General features: G+C 33.8%; 1 protein-coding gene across 5 annotated transcripts in view; it reads right to left on the bottom strand.

Annotated features, from left to right (window-relative positions):
• Positions 1-20,723, bottom strand: part of Nipbl (NIPBL cohesin loading factor) — a 177,440-nt gene that overhangs the window by 55,502 nt on the left and 101,215 nt on the right. For all 5 annotated transcript variants that reach the window (XM_004848607.4, XM_004848605.4, XM_087189302.1 and 2 more), the window contains 6 exons: positions 18,848-20,473; positions 7,554-7,736; positions 2,931-3,128; positions 2,616-2,687; positions 2,443-2,532; positions 800-903 (listed from right to left, as the gene is read on the bottom strand). In XM_004848607.4, coding sequence (XP_004848664.1) covers positions 800-903; positions 2,443-2,532; positions 2,616-2,687; positions 2,931-3,128; positions 7,554-7,736; positions 18,848-20,473 — 2,273 coding nt within the window. The remainder of the gene's footprint in view (positions 1-799; positions 904-2,442; positions 2,533-2,615; positions 2,688-2,930; positions 3,129-7,553; positions 7,737-18,847; positions 20,474-20,723) is intronic.

Raw genomic sequence — 20,723 nt, 5'->3', positions numbered from 1 at the left:
AGTACTCTTCTACAACCCTAAATGAATAAAAACATGTGAAAGAAGAATTTAAACAAATTTTGTATTTCTGTATTTAATAATCTAAGTATGTGGGAAACTAAACATTTTGTGAAAAAACAATCAAGGCCCATGCTTCTTTCAATATAGTAATATTTTCTTTAGAATAAGCTGCAGAAAATTGCTTTTACTCAACTTTTTAAACAAAATAATTCATTTAGGTTCTCAGAAGACATTACTTTTCTTTTCATTATTATATAAGCTTTATAATTTATCCTGAAAACTTAAAACTAATTCATGTCACTTATTAAGAAAATTTCACAAATTTTCTATTAAGTGTTATGGCTTGTGGCTAGATGTCCCCTTCCAAAGCCTTATGCAGTCACAGGTGGGGTTTTTCAGAGGTTGCTGATCAAGAGTGTGTGATACTGGGATCAAGGGTGTGTGATAACTAAATTAGTCCACTGATTGGTTTGGCATAGTTCTGGATGTGAATAATCAGAAGGCCCACCCTGGGTGTGAGTACTACCCACCCTAAGGGTGTGTAACTTGGACAGAATATAAGGGACAGAAAGAGGGCTGTCGTGGTGGCTTGGTGCTTGCTGCTTTTGGTGCTTCCTGCCTTCTGCGTTCTATGCCATAAACTGTTTTTTCTCCTTTGTCATGCCACCCTGTCCTGGAGCCAGCTGATTACGGAGTGAAACTTCTACAAAACGTGAGCCAAAATAAACTCTTCCTTCTTTAACTTTAGGTACTGGGTATTTTGTCTCAGCAATGAGATAAGTAACTAAGATATTGATACCTTATCCATTATACCCATCGCTTTAATTTTAGCGGATTCACTGCCAAGTTCATTAAGCTGATGTTTTCCTAAGAGTAGCTCCTGAGGAATTTCATCATCATCCCCTGAAAAACCAAACAAAAGCATATTTTAGGTAAAGGAAATAGTTCAAAATAGTAAGCTTACCTTTCAAATAAAATGTCTGGTCACACAGAGATACACACAAACTAAACAAATAACTTAAGGGGTTGCTATAAACCTCAAGCAAACTGAATGAAAGAGGGCAAGTGTGAAATTAAGAATTTCGACTAAAATGGGAAGACAAATTGTTATCTTGTCTTTACTACTGTAGATATACTGTTGATCCTGGGGCTTTCTGCCCCAGGAGGCTGACCTATATGAACTACAGCAGACTCGTCTCCCCTATGGCTTCTGTTTGGGGACAGTAGGGTTCCCTGTTAGAAGATCAGAGAGGCGGAGAGTGAGGCCAGGCTATTTATATCCCTAACTCCTTCCTTACAAGGTCTCCTCAGGTTGGCTCTGTCTAAAAAGTACTGCTTCTTTCAAGGCAGCCTAGTTCACAACATTTTTTTCCTGCTGAGTGAGTTCTAATGATTTATTTTTTAGGGGTATAGGGGTGGCAACAGTTTTATGGCTCTTAACTGTGGGTCTGGCACTATTTCACTCTTGGTTTTGTAATTAGTCTATTTATTAATAACATCTCAAAGTATCCTAATTTGAGAGTGCCTCTGTTTTCCTTTGAGAACCTTAAACAATACAGAAGGCAATTTCTCAGCCCAGAAGTGGAAAGTTTTAAAAAGAGAAAATAGGGAAAATAATTGAGAAAAAGTTATACGTAGGTAAGTAACCCTCACAAAGCAAATATTTTAAAAATAAAGAGCAATATATCTCTTAAGGTATTCTCAAATAGATGGAATTACATCAGAATTAATACATGTCATATGGCTTTCATATGGCATAAGATTATTGAGAGTAGCTCTACATTTGTAAGCAGTGCTTTTATAAACATATAACATTTTCATATATATTTATTATTGCAAAATACAGGAATATAACATTAATTGCTAGTTGGTTTACTTTTACTTTTTGTCCATATTGGATTTCTTTACTCCTTAACGCCAGGTGTTGGAGTCTTATTTATCTTTGTATCTCTAGCACTTAACATACGACTGGCATCAGTAAGTATTCAATAAATATTGAGCTTATAATAAATGAACAGATACCTATTTCTGCATCTTTGCTACTCATTATCTAGGTCCTACTTAAACCTGACCTATAAACGATTTCGTTAATTATGCTAAGGTATTGTGGCAGCTGGACTCTCAGGATTCTTTTTTTTTTTTTTGCTACCAGGGATCAAACTTGGATCCTTGCGCTTTCAAGGCAGGTGGTGGAACCACTGAGCTAAATCCCCAGCCCTTCTCAAGATTCTTAAGACATTATCAAGACTCAACTATGTTAGTATCTAACTTTTTGTACTAAAGTTTTACAACATGGACTTGAAAACATAGACTATATATAAATCCACAACTAGATTTCAAGTTTCTGGATTGTAAAGATCATATCTCTCTGTTCCTGGAGAGTAACTGACAAAAAGCTAGACACATATCTAGGGATAAATAACTGTCTTAAATTGATTTTACCAAATGCAGTAAAATCCATATCTTCCAAATTATCCAAAATATTCTCTACTGAGGCTGTGAATCTCTTAAAAGTTGAGGAGTCCATCATTTCTGCAAGAGAAAAAAAATAATGATGTCCATATTCCACGTAGTTAAGCGAAGGTGAATTGTATAAAGACAAATTAAAATGTTACCTTCAGGTGTTAGTTTTGGTTCATAAGCTTTCCTTTTCTTCTGCTTTTCTTTTTTCTTCATTTTTCTAGCAACTAAAATAAACAAACAGACATACTGAAATGCAGTGACAATTTAAACTATTTCCATTTTTGTTCCTGAATACTAATTAAACAATAAGCACAAATTCAAAATAAATACATACTTTTGTCTTAATTAAAATTCTGTAGTTGTTAATTAATTCATACCAAGATATAAAATATACTTCCAAGTTAAACCCTAAATTTAAATCAATTTATGTAAAAAAAAAAAAAAATCCGTTGACACTGATGAATTACCCTCACTAAGGCTGGGAGGAGGAGAATAATCTTCCATGTCAGAATCTGATGGACTTCGGTTTCGATAGCGACCACCACCTGAGCTCCTTCTTCCTTCATGAGAGTGGCCACTCCTCCTATGATCCCCAGAGCTTCTTCTGTCTCGCTCTTCATACTCCCAAGCTTTATCATCATCTTTTTTATGTCGTTTCCTAGAGGCTAGAAGCAAATCCCCATGACAAATAATTTACCTTATTTAAAAAGGCTACTAAAACTTAACTTTACAAATGAACCAGATGGGCTCAGGGGAAATCTTCATTATGTGTGTCTAGGAAATTCTGAGTCATTTCGCCTAACCAGAAATTTAAATTATGATATACAATGAGTATCAATAAATTCAACATGATTTATCTAGAGCTAAAGATTTTTACATGAACTCAGTCTGCTAATTAACAAATAGAAGGTTCTGGGAATTAAACCACAGTGCACATTTTAATGAAAGTTATTCAGAACATTGGTAAAAATTATACGTAAACTTCATGATTAATTAAGGCTAATAAAACAATTTTAAGATTCATAAAAAAAGAGAACCACTTTAAAGCATTTAGATCACTGATGGGGGCAGAGTTTGGAGGAAAAAGGTCAATTTTTGAGAAATTGTTACAGAATGTGGGTAATCAAGTATATCATCAAATTAATAGCTAAATTATATACCCAAAACTTAGTAATAAATTCCACAGACTCTAAAGACCTAACATCACAAACCCACAGATACAGAATAAACCAACATTCTTCCAAATACTAATATGTTGAGTTTGGTTCTCTACCAATAGTCTTATTAAAGCCAACAAGAAGTTTCTAAACTTATGAATGCTATATAAACATGTTTATGTATGTTACCTTCAATCTTTTCCCCACCATCCCAGCAGTTTAAACATTCTGTTAAAATCACCAATACTGACTGGAGACTCTAGGTGGATGCGGAAAACAGATTTTTGTCTAACACACTCTGATCAACTGGAAAGAGCTGCCTAAAGCACTAAGCTGGAAAATCATTCTGAGTCCCCCAAAAGCATCACAGTGCAGCCAGAAAGACTGATTAAAATTTTCTGCAGTGAGAGCTGGAGGACAGTGCAAGTGACAAATACTTACCATACCTGCTATAGGGTACACAAAGTACCACCAAGTTAAAACCAGGTTGAAAAGGGATGTGTCCTATCTTGGGATCATATATTGGTTATTATAGTAACCACCTGTTGGTGACAGCAGTATACTTTCTGTTCTTTTTTTCACCCTCTTTCTTCCCTTCTACTGGCTTCTTTTCTGATTCCCTAACTGCAATCAAAATACAAATCCTTAAGACAAATCTCTTGAGTTCCTTACTTCTCTAGATTTAAGGATGTCAATCTCTTATAGACCCATGCACTATTATCTATCTACTACACTATGTCAGTGTGCTCATGTGTGGATTTTATATGTCTACACCCTGGCTAATCTTTCCCTTCCATGCAGTCCTAATTATTCCTATTAAGAATCTAATTTAAGTTAACTCTAAGTCTCTGGTTCTGAACCATTCTGTTCAATCTTTTGGATAACAAGGCAGGAAAAAGTAATTCTGTTTGTTTCCTTTTGTTCACAGGTCTGACACAGGAAGAGGACTCATACAAGGACAAATAGTGGATATATTCAAATCTTCAATGATTTCTTCATGACACAGAAACATGGTTATAAAGTATGTCGAGAGGTCAGATTTTCCATCTTTTTAAGAGTAGGGTATGCTCTAGTACATTTCATTAATGACAGGTTGTCTCAAATATTAATATAAGTAGGCATGTGAGCAGTGGTAGGGGGAGAAAAAGAGAGAGGGATCATGAGGTGTCATTTTTGTATAACATTCGCTATTTTTCCAACAAGTACTGAAATGTCTACCAAATAAGAAGGATGTGGCAACTAACGTGCAAACCTCTTTTGAAAGTACTATTCTGTGATCTTGAATATGAGGTTTTATGCTTATGAACCAAAACTAATGTGATCTATTTCAGTTCTCTGCATTTTAATTAATTTTAGAAGTAATCTATTTCCAGCATTCAATCCTATGAGTAGGAAATGCTAGAAACATCTTGTACTCATTAGCAATTATATACAATACATACTATATTGGTAAGTGCTCATAGGCCTTGTAGATTTTTATTTTACATTCATTAAAGTTTAGGCAGTCTGGATAAAAATCGGGTGAAAAAACCCCAACTTTTATGATACATCCTTGCATTGTGATTACCAGGATCCTAACTCATTGTGGATGGCTTTGTTCTTTCTCCACTTTCCCAATTGCTCTGGAAAAAGAGATGAAAGGGAAGGGGCTCAGCTGAGAGATACATAAATATGACTTGGGTGTTCTTTACTTTCCCTGTCCAAATTTCACCTACATCTCTTTGGCTTACTTTATCTTCTCTCTCCATCTTCCTCAGGGCACCCAGTGACCTTATATTCGTGCTATGGTTCTCCAAGTCTGTGCGGTCCAACTTTCAAAGTCACTTCTCAATCTTTTTCTCTACTCTTCAATAAAACTCTTTCCTTAGTATTAGATTTTAGGAAGCCAATTTGGTTAAACTACAGTAAAATCTTTAAAGTTTTATCTCTCTTACAGTAGCACAGTACTTACAACTTACGTTCTCATACTACTTTTACATTATGCATTGTACTATATTTTCACCATTTTGGTTAATGACAATTTGGTTGTTGATGTCAACTACCAATTGGACATTTTTCACCACTCCCATCAGTAGCCCCTTTTCCATAGTTACCTGCACTGAAATAAGTCAAGAAAACCAGGAAGCTACTCTGAGATTGCCTTAAAAATCTAGAGAAACTGTTATTTTTGTTAGTAGTACTGGGCTCAGGTTCTCTAAGTAAGAATAGCTTTCAAATACTTGGACATAAACATAACAGTATCCATGGGTTTAAGACAAAGCTATACGCTCCTATAAAAAGAGACAATTTTTCTCATAACAGAAAATGAAGTGTAGTGGTTGCATTGATGACAAACATGAGTTACATGGGGGCTCTAATCTCTCTTATTTTATAGTTGTTGGACATTCCAGTTAACTATGAGCTAGCTTCAGAGTTCACAACAATTTAGCAATGCAGGCAGCCACCATCAATCAATGGGAATTGAAGTGTAATTCAAAATAAAACTGCAATTAAGGAACTTAACAGCTGTTCTAGAAATGGTGATATATTAAGGGGAAGGAGAGGGAGTAGAGAAGCATGTATATAAAATGGAGTTTCTGGGCTAGCAAATTTCTTTTCTCACTTTCCAGAACTAACCATTGTCCACATATGACCAAAATGTGTGATTATAATTTTAAAAATTAACTTTAGTCATTTTAATATGCTGTGTGTAAATACATCTTTATCATACAAGTTATAACAATCATACATATAATTAAATGTCAGATTATCTTTGCTATATATTTTATTTCAATTTAAAAACTGTTCAGATTTGTTCATTATTCAGAATCTATTGTTCATAGCTCAAGAGCTCACAATTTTAAAAAGATCAGAGTAAATGAACATTGGTTAAAAAGTTTGGAGGAGGTGAAGAGCTTCCATCAACAACATACACTTAAAAATAGCAGCATGCATCTGTCCTTCCTGCCCTTGCTTGTCACACCTCAATCTACGGACACTAGGTGGAAAAGGTAGAACACACTGGTGGTCTTCCCACTTCTTTTGGTCATAATGACTAAGTCAGTTGGCACACAAGTGAAGATCTCCCATAGTCTGTTTCCACTGAATGCCGTTTAAGTCAAACAAGGTTGCTGACCCCTCTTGGCTAGGCTCAATTCTCTTGCTCCAGAAGAAGGAAGATAGGGATAAAAGAGAAGAACTTTTTCAGTGGACCAGTAGGAAGACAGGCGAGGTATAGCAAGTCTAGTGCAAAGACAGGTGATCACAGTGTTGTAGAGAGGTAGCTGTGTAGTGAAGAAGCCAGCTCTGGAAAACAGTGAAACAAGGGAGGAATTCCAGGACACAGCTGGGCAAAAAGGAGAAGCCAGGTCCAAACCACAAAGATAATCCACAATGTGGCTAATCCATTCACAATTTAGTGATAGTATGATTTTAAATATTTCTTCATCTGGCTATCTCCTACGTGTCCTTCAAGACTCAACTCAAGTGTCACCTCTTCCAGTAAGCATTCTCTGAACCCCCACTCTGACTTTGATGCCAATCCAATGTGTTCCCACAGCACCCTGGATTTATTATCACCACTGTACTGTAATAACTTATTTACATATTTCCCCCAATAGACTGAGACTCTGAGATAGGGGTCACATCTTATTTGTATCTTCATTCTCAGTGCCTGGCATATACTAGGAGCTTAAATGTATGTTAAATACACACAGACACATACCTGGTGTTTTGTTTTTTTTTTAACACTAATTATAGCTTATTTAAAATTTTTTTCTTGGTGCCAACTGATCTCATCTTTCATACAATTTTTTAAAATACAAATAAAAAAACTTTTGGTATACTAGATTATTAAGAATTAAGATTACTGTGCTCTTGTTAACCCCCAAATTATGAGACACATATAGCAATCTGCCTTTTAATTTTTTAAAAAAGAAGTTATATAATACTTACATTCAAAAGCTTCATCACTATCATTATCTTCATCTGAACTGATTTCAGCATATTTTGGTTTTTCATTAACTGTGCTACGCTTGCGTTTATTCATTTTCACACGTTCACAAAGTGGCATGGTAGATTCAATTTCTGCCAGGAGTTCAGGGGGCAATTCTTTTAACACTGATTGATCTATACTACCTATTAATGAAAGGTAAGAAAAAATTTAAATCTGGAGATAAAGGAAAACCAAATTAGCACAGTGATAAAGTATTGGTGCTGTATTTATGTTTTTAGTCATCTTTTAATTATAACATTTTTATATGTGTATAATTTATATAACAACTTGAAAAATATGACACATTACCATAATTAAGCATTGCTCTATCATCAAGTTTTGACAACACCTGCATCTGTCTGCACGTACTAAAAATCTTCTGAAACCAGAGATGCAGGCATTAGTAGGTAGATAAACACTTCATGTTTTTGGAAGTACTGTACCCAAATTTGTTTTCTAGGTACCTGGAGTTGGCCTATCTAGTATGATACTAATTCTGCTACTCGGCACAAATGAGTAGAGTTGGAGGACACTTACCACATCCTTCCCTTCTTATGGTCTTGGCAGTTGTGTACAGTAGCTGGGACATAAGCCTTATATAATATGCTTTTATCTAATATTGTCTATTTGAGTAGCATGTTAGTGGCTTTATAATTATGGAGAAATTTAAAAAACAAATTTTATATATATACATTTCTGAATATGTCTGAAACATGGAAAGTGGGATTAATAGACCAAATAATTTAAAACATAAATGCCTACAACAGAAAATATTAATATTCATGTCAGTTATAAAGTTTGTATTTTGCCATGAGAGTAAGATAGAAAAAAATGTATCAACATATTATAAATTCAATATCATACTACCAAACTCTACATAATATACATACAAACATAGTTTCCATAAATAAATGATTTGCTGGTATTTTCCTGACATTTCAAAAATAAAGCAGAAGTAGCAAAACCTATTTACTCAGGATAACTTATCCTTGAGTACGCTAAGGATGACAATTTTAACTTACTTTACTTATATAATCTTTGGATGGAAATATAAAACTGAAGCCTTACCTGATAAATTTTATGAATTAGGAACAAAGAGTATCTTACTGGCTTATACCAGGAAATATTAGCAACTTAAAATCAACATTAACACTATTCTTTGTAACATTTAAATAATAATAGTGCTTATATAGATAATAAAAATACCTCTTGACAAAAATATATAAGTATCAAGACATTTCAAAAATCTCAAGAAAATACAATCACATAATTCAAGCTACAGAATATTAACATAGTAACCTCAATGGAAGAACAATTTATTCTTCTGAAGCTTTTGATACTGTGAAAAAATTATTTCAGTAGCTTTCTCTCTTCTGTTCTTTTTTTTTTTTTTTTTGGGTACCGGGGATCGAACTCGGATCCTTGCGCTTGTGAGGCAGGCGCTGGAACCACTGAGCTAAATCCCTGGCCCTCTGTCTTCTGTTCTAAACATATGCATGGCAACAGTTTTACCCAACTTTTGGTGCCTGTTAATACCCCAAAGATATCACTGAGAATCCTTAGTCACTAACAAGACAATTTAACTTATCTATCTGTTAAATCATGTATTGTTTCTTTGTACAGTGGTACCTTGATTCAAGAATGATTTTGTTTGCAAACAATTTTGTTGCAAATTCTACATCAGGTGACAAACATGACCATGGCCATCTTTCCTGCACAAAAACAAACGTGGCCATCTTTTCCAAAACTGTGGAACAAATTAAGTTTGTGAACCAAGGTACCACTGTATTGACTTTCATAATTGAAATTTTATCTGTGAAAGCCATTTTGAAATGAATTTTGGTAGAGGTCAGTCAACTTTAGTTTTGCATTGTCATTATCTTCAGTTCCAAGCCAAACATATTCTGCATGTAATTTAAATCTTTAATGCTCTAAACCCCTCTAATTAAGTATGTATTTTTTTGATGGAGGGAGATTTTCTAATGTATATCTTCCACTTTCCACATGAAATTCTCTTTCATGAATGTCTTTAGTTGCACTGTTGTGGCTGCTTTGATGTTCTGAATGGATTTAGAACACTGACATTTCATAGTCATTTTGACATTGGGGAAGAGCCAAAAATTGCATGGTGCAAGATCTGGTGCATAAGGTGGATGTGGATATATTATAATGTTTTTATGAGCCTGCCTTTCCAAATGAATGGCACTTGGCAGCAGCATTTACTGGATTTTTTTTTTTAATCACACCTCATAAAGATATGAAACCTGACTTCCAGAACCGCTTCAGAAAGTGGCAAGAAGGATGGAATAAGTGTGTCTGTGTGAGAGGGTATATATTATGAAGGGGTTAATGGCAATGTGTCTTTTATGTAGTGATTAAAAAAACTTAGACACACTGTATTTTTTGATCAGCCTTTGTATGCTAAGCACATGCTCTACCACTGAGCTACATGCTCAGTTAACAGGAAAGGATTTTTATTTTTACCCAAATGTTTGTTCTGGAGAGATTAAATTCACATCACTATGGACTTCATATGAATAATCTAGAATTAATATAAATTGTCTGAAGATAAAATATTCAGTCTCTGCTTTCTTACAAAAATTCCCCACAACAGCCAAAACACAGATAACCTGTGTCTTATAGATATGGTACTGCTGGTATTAATGTTCATTCACGATAGGTTACCCGCTCTTAATTTCCTAAATTAATAAGAATATTAACAAATTTAAGTATTCTAATACTCTCTAGAAATTTTACCCCTTTGCACCCTTCAAAGTTACATTATAATAATTCACAGATCATGTTTTATTTCTGAAGATGACTGAGCCTAGAAAAACAAAAACTCTAGCAATGGTTAATGTATTGTGCTAAAAAAGAGAACCTTGTTTCATTCTAAATAGAATTATCTATTCTATAGGTTATGTTTTCTGAAGTAATCACATCCTTTCTTTCTTTTTATGAAGCATATTATAAACTGACATAGCCATATCTCTCAATTAAAAAGGAAAAAGTAAAATATGACTTTCTTATATTTCATCCCAGGATCTTTAAGATACTATCAAGGATCCAAAGAACTGCTTGAGTTTAATAAAAATGAATATACAGTGAGTACTTAAAATTATCAATATGATGCACTGTCTTTGGTTACATTCTTTCTCATGAGTTAGGAAATTATTTTTTCAATGGAAATATAATGTTTATTTCTCAATACACTGATGTTTTAAGGGATTATTGTTTTTTGTCATCTTAAAGACTTCAGACTGCTAGTGTCATGATTATCTTTCTCACTTCATTTCTTTTGTCCCAATTAACTTTGCTCTTTAAATCACATTTCTAAATTATTGCAATTTTTTTTTTGGTACTAGGGATCGAACTCAGGACCTTGCGCTTGTGAGGCAGGTGCCAAAACCACTGAGCTAAATCCCCAGCCCAATTACTGCAAAATTTTAAGAGTTACCAGCTTGAAAGCTAACGTAATTTTTGTCATAGTTTTGTGAAGCACCACATTTTCAGCTTTTGTATGTATTCCTTTAAACACAATGTGACTCTATATAGTTTGTCTCTAGTAAGACTAAGGAATACATTTATTTCTATCTATGTTACATTTTTGGAATCTTGGATTTCTAATATAAGATACTCAAACTAACAAATTTGCCAGGTTATTACAACTAGAAGTCATTAAAAGACTTCAAGTCCAAGATTCACTGATTTGATAACTACCAATGTGCTTGGTTAAACAGAAAGACAACTCTTTAAAAAAAAAAATCAGCCTAATTAATAATGTTTTTTTTTTTTTTTGACGTCCTCCTTGTCATCTGTGTGGACTGAGTCTTTTTTTTTTTTTTTCTTTTGGTACCGGGGATTGAACTTGGGTGCTTGTGCTTGCAAGGCAAGCGACGGAACCACTGAGCTAAATCCCTGGTCCTAATAATGATTCTTGAGACTAAAGTTTCAGTCATCACTAGAAACTGGTCAAGTGCAGAAACAAAACCAAGAAACTCACATAAATATCCAAATTTTGTTAAGTTACTGAAGAAAAGTTGGGCAGGTACAATGTGTTTCAGTGACATTTCCTTCATTAAACTACAGCTATAACACAGTAGTACTATCAATCGATCTTTATCTCCTATTAGAGAGGTAGACAGGGCAGCAAAAAGAAAAATTCAACACTGCAAGTTGTCCATCTGCCCTTCTTGTGATCCTTCATGAGTTAATATTGTTTGAAAACCTTTTTTGGTGCAAATGGTTTCTTAATACAAAGCAACTACCTTTTTTGAAGCTACTGATAGGCAGAATATGTAAAGAATATAGACTATTGATACATTAATACATAGCCCTGATAAGTAGTAACACTTGAGAACATTAACAAAGGAGACAAAATGAAGAGAAACTGAAAAAAAGTGAGGTTGAACTATGATGGCAGAACCTTGAATGTTTCTCCTACAGGGACCCCACGGTACTTAAACTAGGAGTAGAGAGAAAGAATCACTAGGGACCAAACTCCTCAGTGAATGCAGGACTATAGAATATTAGTAAATAAAAATTTTGAGGTTCCAAAATACTGGCCTCAGAGGAAGAACTTCAATGTGTGTTTGGGCAATTATTTGGAAAAAGCAATAAAAAACTTACAAGAAAGGAGAGATCATTTTAAGTCTCATGCTGAGTGAAACTGAATGGAGTAAAATTCAGTTTCCACAGTAGATGGCACCTGTCATCAGGGTAACAGGGAACCTCTTTATTACTGAGGGGCAAAGTCTCAATATAAGAAATAGGGGATCAGGTACACTGCATCACTGAAAGTCAGAAAACAAATAATTAGAGGGATTTACGTTTTATGCAATGGTTCAGGGTAACTGGAAGTGATGCATTATGATATGATCTGGTATAAAGTTGTTTCACTTCTGAGAAAAAGGTAGAGCACCCAGATGCTGGCTGGAAGCCTAGTGCTTAAGAAAAGATTACAAAAATAAATTTAGCTGAGGCAGGAGTTATCAGGGTCAAATTTACAACTATTTTTTTCTGATGGTAGCTGAGAAATACTCTTGAAACCAATACAAAGAATCAGAAAAAACAGGAAAGTATTAGAATAGGGCACAACATATGTTCTATTTCTTACCTCAGGTCATAATAAAAGTTTGAAAGTCCTTTAAATTTTACAGTTACCTCTTCTCTCAAAATACAGTGAATTAAGAGTAAAAAGATCTTTGTCATTTAATCTAACCCAAAGTGTGGGCTCTGTCATATAGTTCATAAAAGGTACAACATAAAATAAATAATACTTTAATATATTCAAAATTAGTCAAACAGATTTTACTCATTATAACCTGGTAGAATATTAGCGACATCGTATCAGAGAGCTTAGTAATCTACACCTGTAATTATGATGTAAAAGTTGCTGTTACATTCTCGAAGCCTTGTTAAAACCTTGACTTATTCAGAAATTCTTCTTTAAATTTTTGTGTAAATCTTTCTAAAAAGCACCATACACACCTCTTTTTAAACATAACAAATAACTGGCTTATGATCATTATTGAAAATATCATCTTCCACTATGTCGGGAGTGGTGATGCCTTTAAAAGTTAACTAGTGAATGAGGTGCTACACACCTGTAATCCCAGCGACTTAGAAGGCTGAGGCAAGAGTACTGAAAGTTTGAGGTGAGCCTGGGCAACTTAGTGAAATACTGTGTCAAAAATTTTAAAAAGGGCTGAGAATGTAGCTCAGTGGTAGAGCACTTAGCATGAGTGAGGTCCAGGCTGGAGTCCCAGCAACACACACATGCACACACACAAATGTTAACTATAATACATGAGGCTTTTTGAGACCTTTTTTAAATGATCCAGGCTTTGCTTGCAAATTCTGTAGGTCTGCTTGTAATTTGCTGACCCATGAACACTTAGACTCTGCTAAAAATACAGAAAATACAAAATATAGCAAATGACAAATGGTATACCATTCTTGCAAATTTATCCCCAGGAAATAAATTCAATAAAATGAAAAAGTTCTAGAAAGGGGTTTAGATTAGCTTTAGCTATTATAACTTTAAAATGTCCAAAATGAGGACAACAGAGTGAAAGAATGTATCACATTGAAGGATGTTTCTAAATGATGTTGGCACTAAAAAACTAAGAAAGTGAAATGATAATTACAGGATGCTGCTTCTATGTAAAAGGCATCTGTGATGGAAGTTTAAATGAATATAAATATTACATCAACTATATATTAATACATGAATTTCCCCAAAGAAACACACATTTATGTTTTAGGAAAACAAGAAAAAAATCAATGATTATTTATGAGAGATAAAGAGATGTTTCACAAAGATGAAGTGAAATGAGGTGGGTAGAGGACAAAGAGCAGCAAAGAAGTAGGAGTTAGTAGTACTTACAACATTCTCATAACACAAATTTAAATTATCTGTCCTAGATCAAGCAAAATACTCAACAGAGAGAAAAAAAGTAGGAAATGATAAAGAACAAGTAAAGTTTAGGAAAATCACTGTGAGAATAAAAGTGATGTTACTGGATTGTACATCAGAAATGTTACTCTCGCAATAATTTGAGGAATAGACTGAAAGGAGATACTAGAATGGAAATTTTCTAGAAACTATTTGATAAGTCTATGTAAAAGATACAGAAGAGTAGGTAGATGCCATGAATTTAACTATTTTAGAAAAGTAATAGTGTTACTGTACTATTATGTACTTACCATATCCCATGTAGGGAAGGGTTAGCTCAATATATTTTCATCTATAGAACGTTAAGATAAGTGTTGAAACCAGAAAATACAGAATAAAGGATAATAAAATTCCTATCCTAGTATTTGTACTACTCAAGTATGTAGTCAAACGATCAAGTATCAAAATATATTGTTAGGCTGGGCATACAGTTCAGTGGCAGAGCACTTGCCTAGCATGTGTGAAGTCCTAAGTTTGATCCCCAAACTATAAATTAAAAAAATAAATTATGTCATTAGCTACTCAACTGAGTACTACTACATTAGACTGAATGTGTAGTAACATGTAGAAAAACATTTTCTAACAAAACTAGCTAGGAATGGCTTTTCTTTGATGCTTTAACACAAATGGCTGTAAAACAATGTTTAAGCAACCTAGTCTTATTTTACTTTTGTACTGCACTTTAAACATGAGTTAAATGTTTAAATTCCCTATACTTACCATTTTGTTTTACCTTCTACACTTGTTCTAAGAGCACATCTGAACTCCAGCACTCTCTTCCGTAAGAACTATATTATCATTATCTCTGTAGTTACCTGTATGTATCTGCATGAGATCATAAGCTTGATATGATTACTGTGTTGTGTTTATATACCTAGCAAAGTGTTAGGGATGATGAAAATGTACAGAAAGGATTTTTCTGAATGCTTAGTGTTATGACTAGAATGAACATGTGTTCTTAAATTTCCAGTTCTCAGCTGTTCTATATTGGTAAATACAAAAGCACAACCACAAGGGGAAAAGATGCAGAAAGATTTCCAAATTAATCATGTGACAAATTTAAAATATTTTAAAGGCAATTTGTCTATATAAATTTTAATCTTCTTACAAGATATAAATTTTATGTTAATAATCAATAAGCTCACAGTATATGACAATAAGTACCTAAACATCCAGTCAAATAAATATATTTGAACTAATTTCACAATACAGTTACAAATGGGTAAGAATTACAAAATTTTAAAACTCTAGATCTTTTTTTTTTTTTTTTTGGTACCAGGGATTGAACTCAGGACCTTGCACTTACAAGGTGGGGGACGGCACCACTGAGCTAAATCCCCAGCCCTCTAGATCTTTCAATGCACATAAACATACTCAAATGGCAGTGGGAAGTACAAATTTCAGGTCATACTTGCTACAGAATAAAGAATCTAGTTATCACATTCTCCTTCTGTAACAGGCTCAGAAAATTCTATCACCTGTTTTTGTAAATAAAGTTTTCTTGGAACACAGACCTACACATTCATTTGCTTTGGTACTATAATGTTAGAGATAAGTAATCCACAAAAACTAAAATAGTTACTATACAGCCCTCTACAGAAAAAGTTTGCTGACTTCTGATCATTTCATACTTTATTCAAAAAGGAACAAGTGCTGCCTACTCTATAAGTGGAGTCATGATACAATTATACTTTGTACTGTTTTTTTTTTAAATTTGGTACTGGGGATTGAACTCGGGTCTTTGCGCTTGCGCAGCAGGCAGCGAAACCACTGAGCTAAATCCCTGGCCCTAAGCTTTGTACTGTTGATTTCATGCAAAGTGGTTTATGAAAGACAAAATACCAAAAAATTGGTTTGTAGCAACTGAAAGGACATTATTATAAATGAAAGAGGCAAAAGAAATATTTAAGAAAAATCTAGTTTTTGCACTATAGTTTTAATAATGATACCAATACTACAATGTCCAGTTAGTCCCTCTTACATGAGAAACATAACACACATAAATAGCAAGATAGAAGAGAGATAAATAGGGAGCAGGGAGAAGTTAAACTACTTCCCCAAATTACATATTCCACTATTTCAAAAAAATTTTAATATATGCTAATTTGTTTCACTTACACTATTAGTTTATCTTAGTTCACTGAATAGAAAGTTTTGTGTTATTGTTTCTTTTTTTTTTTTGGTACTGGGGATCGAACTCGGGTCCCTGTGCTTGCGTAGGAGGCGGCGAAACCACTGAGCTAAATCCCTGGCCCCTCTGTTTCGTTTCTGTAAGAAACCTTTTGGTTTATTCTTGTACTCTACTTTGAACATAATGATACTCTGAACATAATGTATTAAATATTGTTATTCTCTTATTATTTTGTTATGAAATTTTATTTTTTCATAAAAGAAAAAGGAAAAAAAGAGAAAATCTTTGTGTACTATAAGGAATCAAGAATCCATAACTGTGCTTCATATACAAGTAATAAGAAAACCCACAATCAAATAACACTGTGACTACTTAGTAACAGAGATCTAAACTAAAATCAAAATTAGAACATTACTTTAAAAAAAATGGATCTTAAGATGCAAAGTTAAAAGATATCTAATAGCATCCTGACATAAATCTAAGGATTGAAATACTCTGTGAATGAAAAGCTCTGCATATAATTTGCTGATATTAATATATGTATATGCATACATAAACATGCACATGTATACACATACATCACTTTTACTAGGTAGACATCTAGTCTAACAGGCACATGTACACACATATTTCAATCACTCTTGTATGCAGTTATCTAGTCTAGATATACTAATGTGATCACTTCTGCTACATAGTTATCTTAAAAGTATATTTAATGATAGACATGTATTAGCACTAAGAAGATATATTCATAGACAATGGAATTACATGGGAAAAAAACCATGGGAAATGATACAATCTTTACTAATTTGGAGCTATATTCATCTCTTAATGTTCTTTAAGCAGCTGTAAAATTTGTTAAAACAGAGCTTAGAAAGCAAGGTTAGTGTAAGCTGAGAGGGCAGGAAAAGAAAGATGGTCCAGATCAAGGAAACAAAGGGTACCACTTTCCATCTTTCAACTGACTCTTCTAGAACTGCATAACTATACTCTTTGCTTTATAAACAGATGCTACCCCTGAACGTTCACTGAAAAATCTGGAAGAAGTCTTTACCTAGACGACAATACCTGTATTAACTCCACATTCTTTAACCTCTTTTACATTAACAAGTAATTATGAGAAGAGGCATTCAAGTTAAATAAAAAGGCTACATATTAATTTTGTAGGTCTAACTGTGTAACTTTAAAATTAAAAGCTTCATTCTAAAAAGAGTACAAATATTAGTGTTTCAGAAGGTAATCTTTTTTTCATATTTGAAAGACAAAACAAAATATATTAACAATGAAAGTTTGATAAAAACCAAGTAACAATACAAACAGATTAGCCAGAAGAAAAAGGTTCTTCTTTGAATAAAGAGTTCTTTATAATACTATGTTTCCAAAGAGCTGTTTTTGGAACACAACCTGTAACAGCATGCTACAAAAAATAATCACATCTTCCGTACCTCCTAATATACTTCAAAGCTATACAATTCAATTTTCTGTGAGGATGCAAATATACCCTATCAGTGCTGAACAACACAGTAGTTGATAGGCACATGTGACTATTGAAGACATGAATTTTTAAATTTTACTTAATTTAATTTTGAATTGAATAGCCAAAAGAGGCTACCTGTCTACCATACTGGACAGTATAATTCTAGACTTGACATATTTGCTTCTAAGTAAATATAAATCTAAGTTCATAGTAAAACTCCTTCACAGAATGAACTTCTAATCAAACTTCCAGCTGTATTTCTTTAAAAACTGTATCTCTACTTAGATCATGTTATTAGATTCCATGGACTAAACAGGGCTTGCTACACAGCATAATTAAAAAATGTTGTATTTTCACAAGTATACACAGAACACCAAATAATATATTTTGCACCCACAAATTGTCATTATAGTCTCAGCAATTCAGACTGTCTTCCTAATGCTCTGCTCAAATAATCTATGCAAGTCTCCAGAGGATTTAATTGGCCAAACATTCAAAAATAACACCATCTCACTTGCACAAACTTATAATTTAGCCCAATTAAGAAGTAAATATCATTGTCTTTTGTCTTTGCCTTAAGTGGCCAAAACTATCTACTTTTGAAATATAAAACTTATTTAACCGTCTCACTAGTAAATAACCTTTATATGTCGAAATTACACAAATTCAAATTATTCAATAATAAAAGTCAGAGATATGCCCACACGTAAATAGGATAAGACAATGTTCTTAAAATAATTTATAACATTGGTTCTTATATACCATATAGTTTTACTGAGATGCTAGAAATTAAAATTCAATTATTACTCCATTGTAAAATGGAGTATCTCTATCTATAGTCAAGGTAACTTTTAGAGAGTTAAATACATCTATTCCAATGTATCATTTACTTGATTAATAAGCAACTTTCAGAAATACCTAAAACAACTAAATGGCAATAGAACTTATCTCTGCAACCAATCAAGAGTCAAAATTCATGGCTAACCTATGTAGTTGAAGTAGGGCTGGGAGAAAGTTCATTGAGAATTTCTTTAATCTATATTACTGAAAATAATTTGCTGGCGTTTTATGTAAATGTTCTATTTTCATGTAGCAGCTTTTAAATTTCTGTAGATTCCTACAGTTTTAGGCTTAGTAACCTTGAAACTTAAGCTAATTAAAATACAAATAACATCAGAAGTATTCTTACCTTTATTTGATTTTGATGGCTTATTCTTGATAGATTTAAGGGAACTTCTTGATTTATCCTCTCTATCTTTAATTAGTTTCTGAACATCATCCAAAGACAGTTTCTGCAGAACAACTACAGGCTTAGCTCCTTTATTTAGATCTTCAACTAATCCCAGTTTTTCTACTTTGTCTTTCTGCTCTCCTTTCATGTCCATTTTCTTTGTCTCCTGAGTAATATTACCATCTTTATCCCTCTTGATTTTTGGAATGACAAAATTTTTCAACGCACCAGACCTGCCCCCCAACAAATAACTTGGAAATTCTGCCTTAGTGTCAGGATGCATTTTATTACTGTCTACTTTATTCCTGTTACCCTCTGTCCTTTTGTCATCTTTACTATTTGGTGATTTAAAACCAGATTTATCAGGTCTTGATTTATTAGAATCTCCTTGTTTAACACGAGGACTGTCAGGTCTTGATTTCTGTTCCCCAGAAGATGGTCTTTCCCGTGAATCCCCCGATTCATGCCTGTGTTTCCTTTCTAGTTTATCAGTCTTTGAACCCTCAGATTTAATGCCATGTTCATTTCTACTTGAAGATCTCAGTGTTTCTGGTCTTCGAACCCTGGACTGATCCCCCCGATGTCGCTCTGACTCACCCCTATCATCTGATTTTTGTTTACTATCATGGTCACGTCTTAATGACTCAGATATAGATCGCCCATCAGGTCTCTGCTTTAAGGATTCAGCTCTTTCCGATTTTAACCGAGGTGAATCAGATTTCATGTCTTGTTTATGTTTAGACACTTCAGGTTTTTTCTCTGTTGATGGCTTTCCAGAATCCCTCCTATTTTCATGCCTGTGTTTTGGTGTTTCAGGCCGGCCTTCATTTTTTTGCTTTGGAGTTTCAGGCCGGCCCTCACTTTTTTGCTTTGGAGTTTCAGGCCGTCCATCACCTTTCTGCTTAGGGGTTTCAGGACGCCCTTCACTCTTTTGTTTTGGAGTTTCAGGTCGGCTTTCACCCTTTTGCTTTGGGGTTTCAGGTCTTGATTTTGTTGTTTCTGACCTGCCACTATTTTGTTTGTTGTCATTTGGTTTTACATCAGATAGTCTATTTTCATTCTGTTTAGACTCGACTATGGTGCTCTCATTTTGTTTGGATTCGGTAGTTCTGTTCTCATTTTGTTTAAGTTCTTCTGTTTGGGTCTCAATTTTAGTTTCTAACTTACTTTCACTTGATTTCATCTCCACCAATCGATTTTCATTGGGTTTTGATTCTGACAATCTATTTTCATTTTGTTTCACTTCACTCTTTGAAAGCTCAGGATCAGACTTTTTTTTAGGTGTCTCAGGATGGTTTTCTGGTGTAGATTTAAGACTTCCAATAATATCTTCCTGAAGAATAGAAATAGGTGCATCATTACATTGTTTGATTTCTTCAGGCTTTTTTAGGGAGTCTGAATCCTGAGTTATAGAAGCCTGAGAGTCCACTCTTCCTGCCTGATGAAGATCAATGCTAACCATTAATGCTGGCCTTGACCCATTTCCCGTAGAACCCGTCTCCTGAGAAGCTGGTCTATTACCTCCTGTAGCACCCCCAGCCTCCTGTGGGTAAGAATCTTGTTTTCTTTTTTTCAAAGGCTTATCTGAAATTTAAAGATAAATATTCAATATCAGTAATAGACATATATTCTTATGTTATTAAAAACGATGAATGGACTATCTTTTTAAAGTAATAACCTGTCTGAAATGTAGTGAATGCAAATGCAAATATGTATATATACAATGGTAAGCATGACTGGTATAATATTTTTAAAATAAAAGTTTGAGGAAATCATAATGTTTGCTGTACCTCAATAAATAGTAGTTGGTATTGCAGAAAGATTTTTAACAACA

This window comes from Heterocephalus glaber, unplaced genomic scaffold, assembly GCF_053883595.1.
Source record: "Heterocephalus glaber isolate CG9 unplaced genomic scaffold, H.glaber_assembly_v1.0 deba00001538, whole genome shotgun sequence".
In the NCBI taxonomy this organism is placed as follows: domain Eukaryota; kingdom Metazoa; phylum Chordata; class Mammalia; order Rodentia; family Bathyergidae; genus Heterocephalus; species Heterocephalus glaber.
The sequence above is the reverse complement of the archived record's forward strand: the minus strand, read 5'-3'. Positions and strand labels throughout refer to the sequence as shown.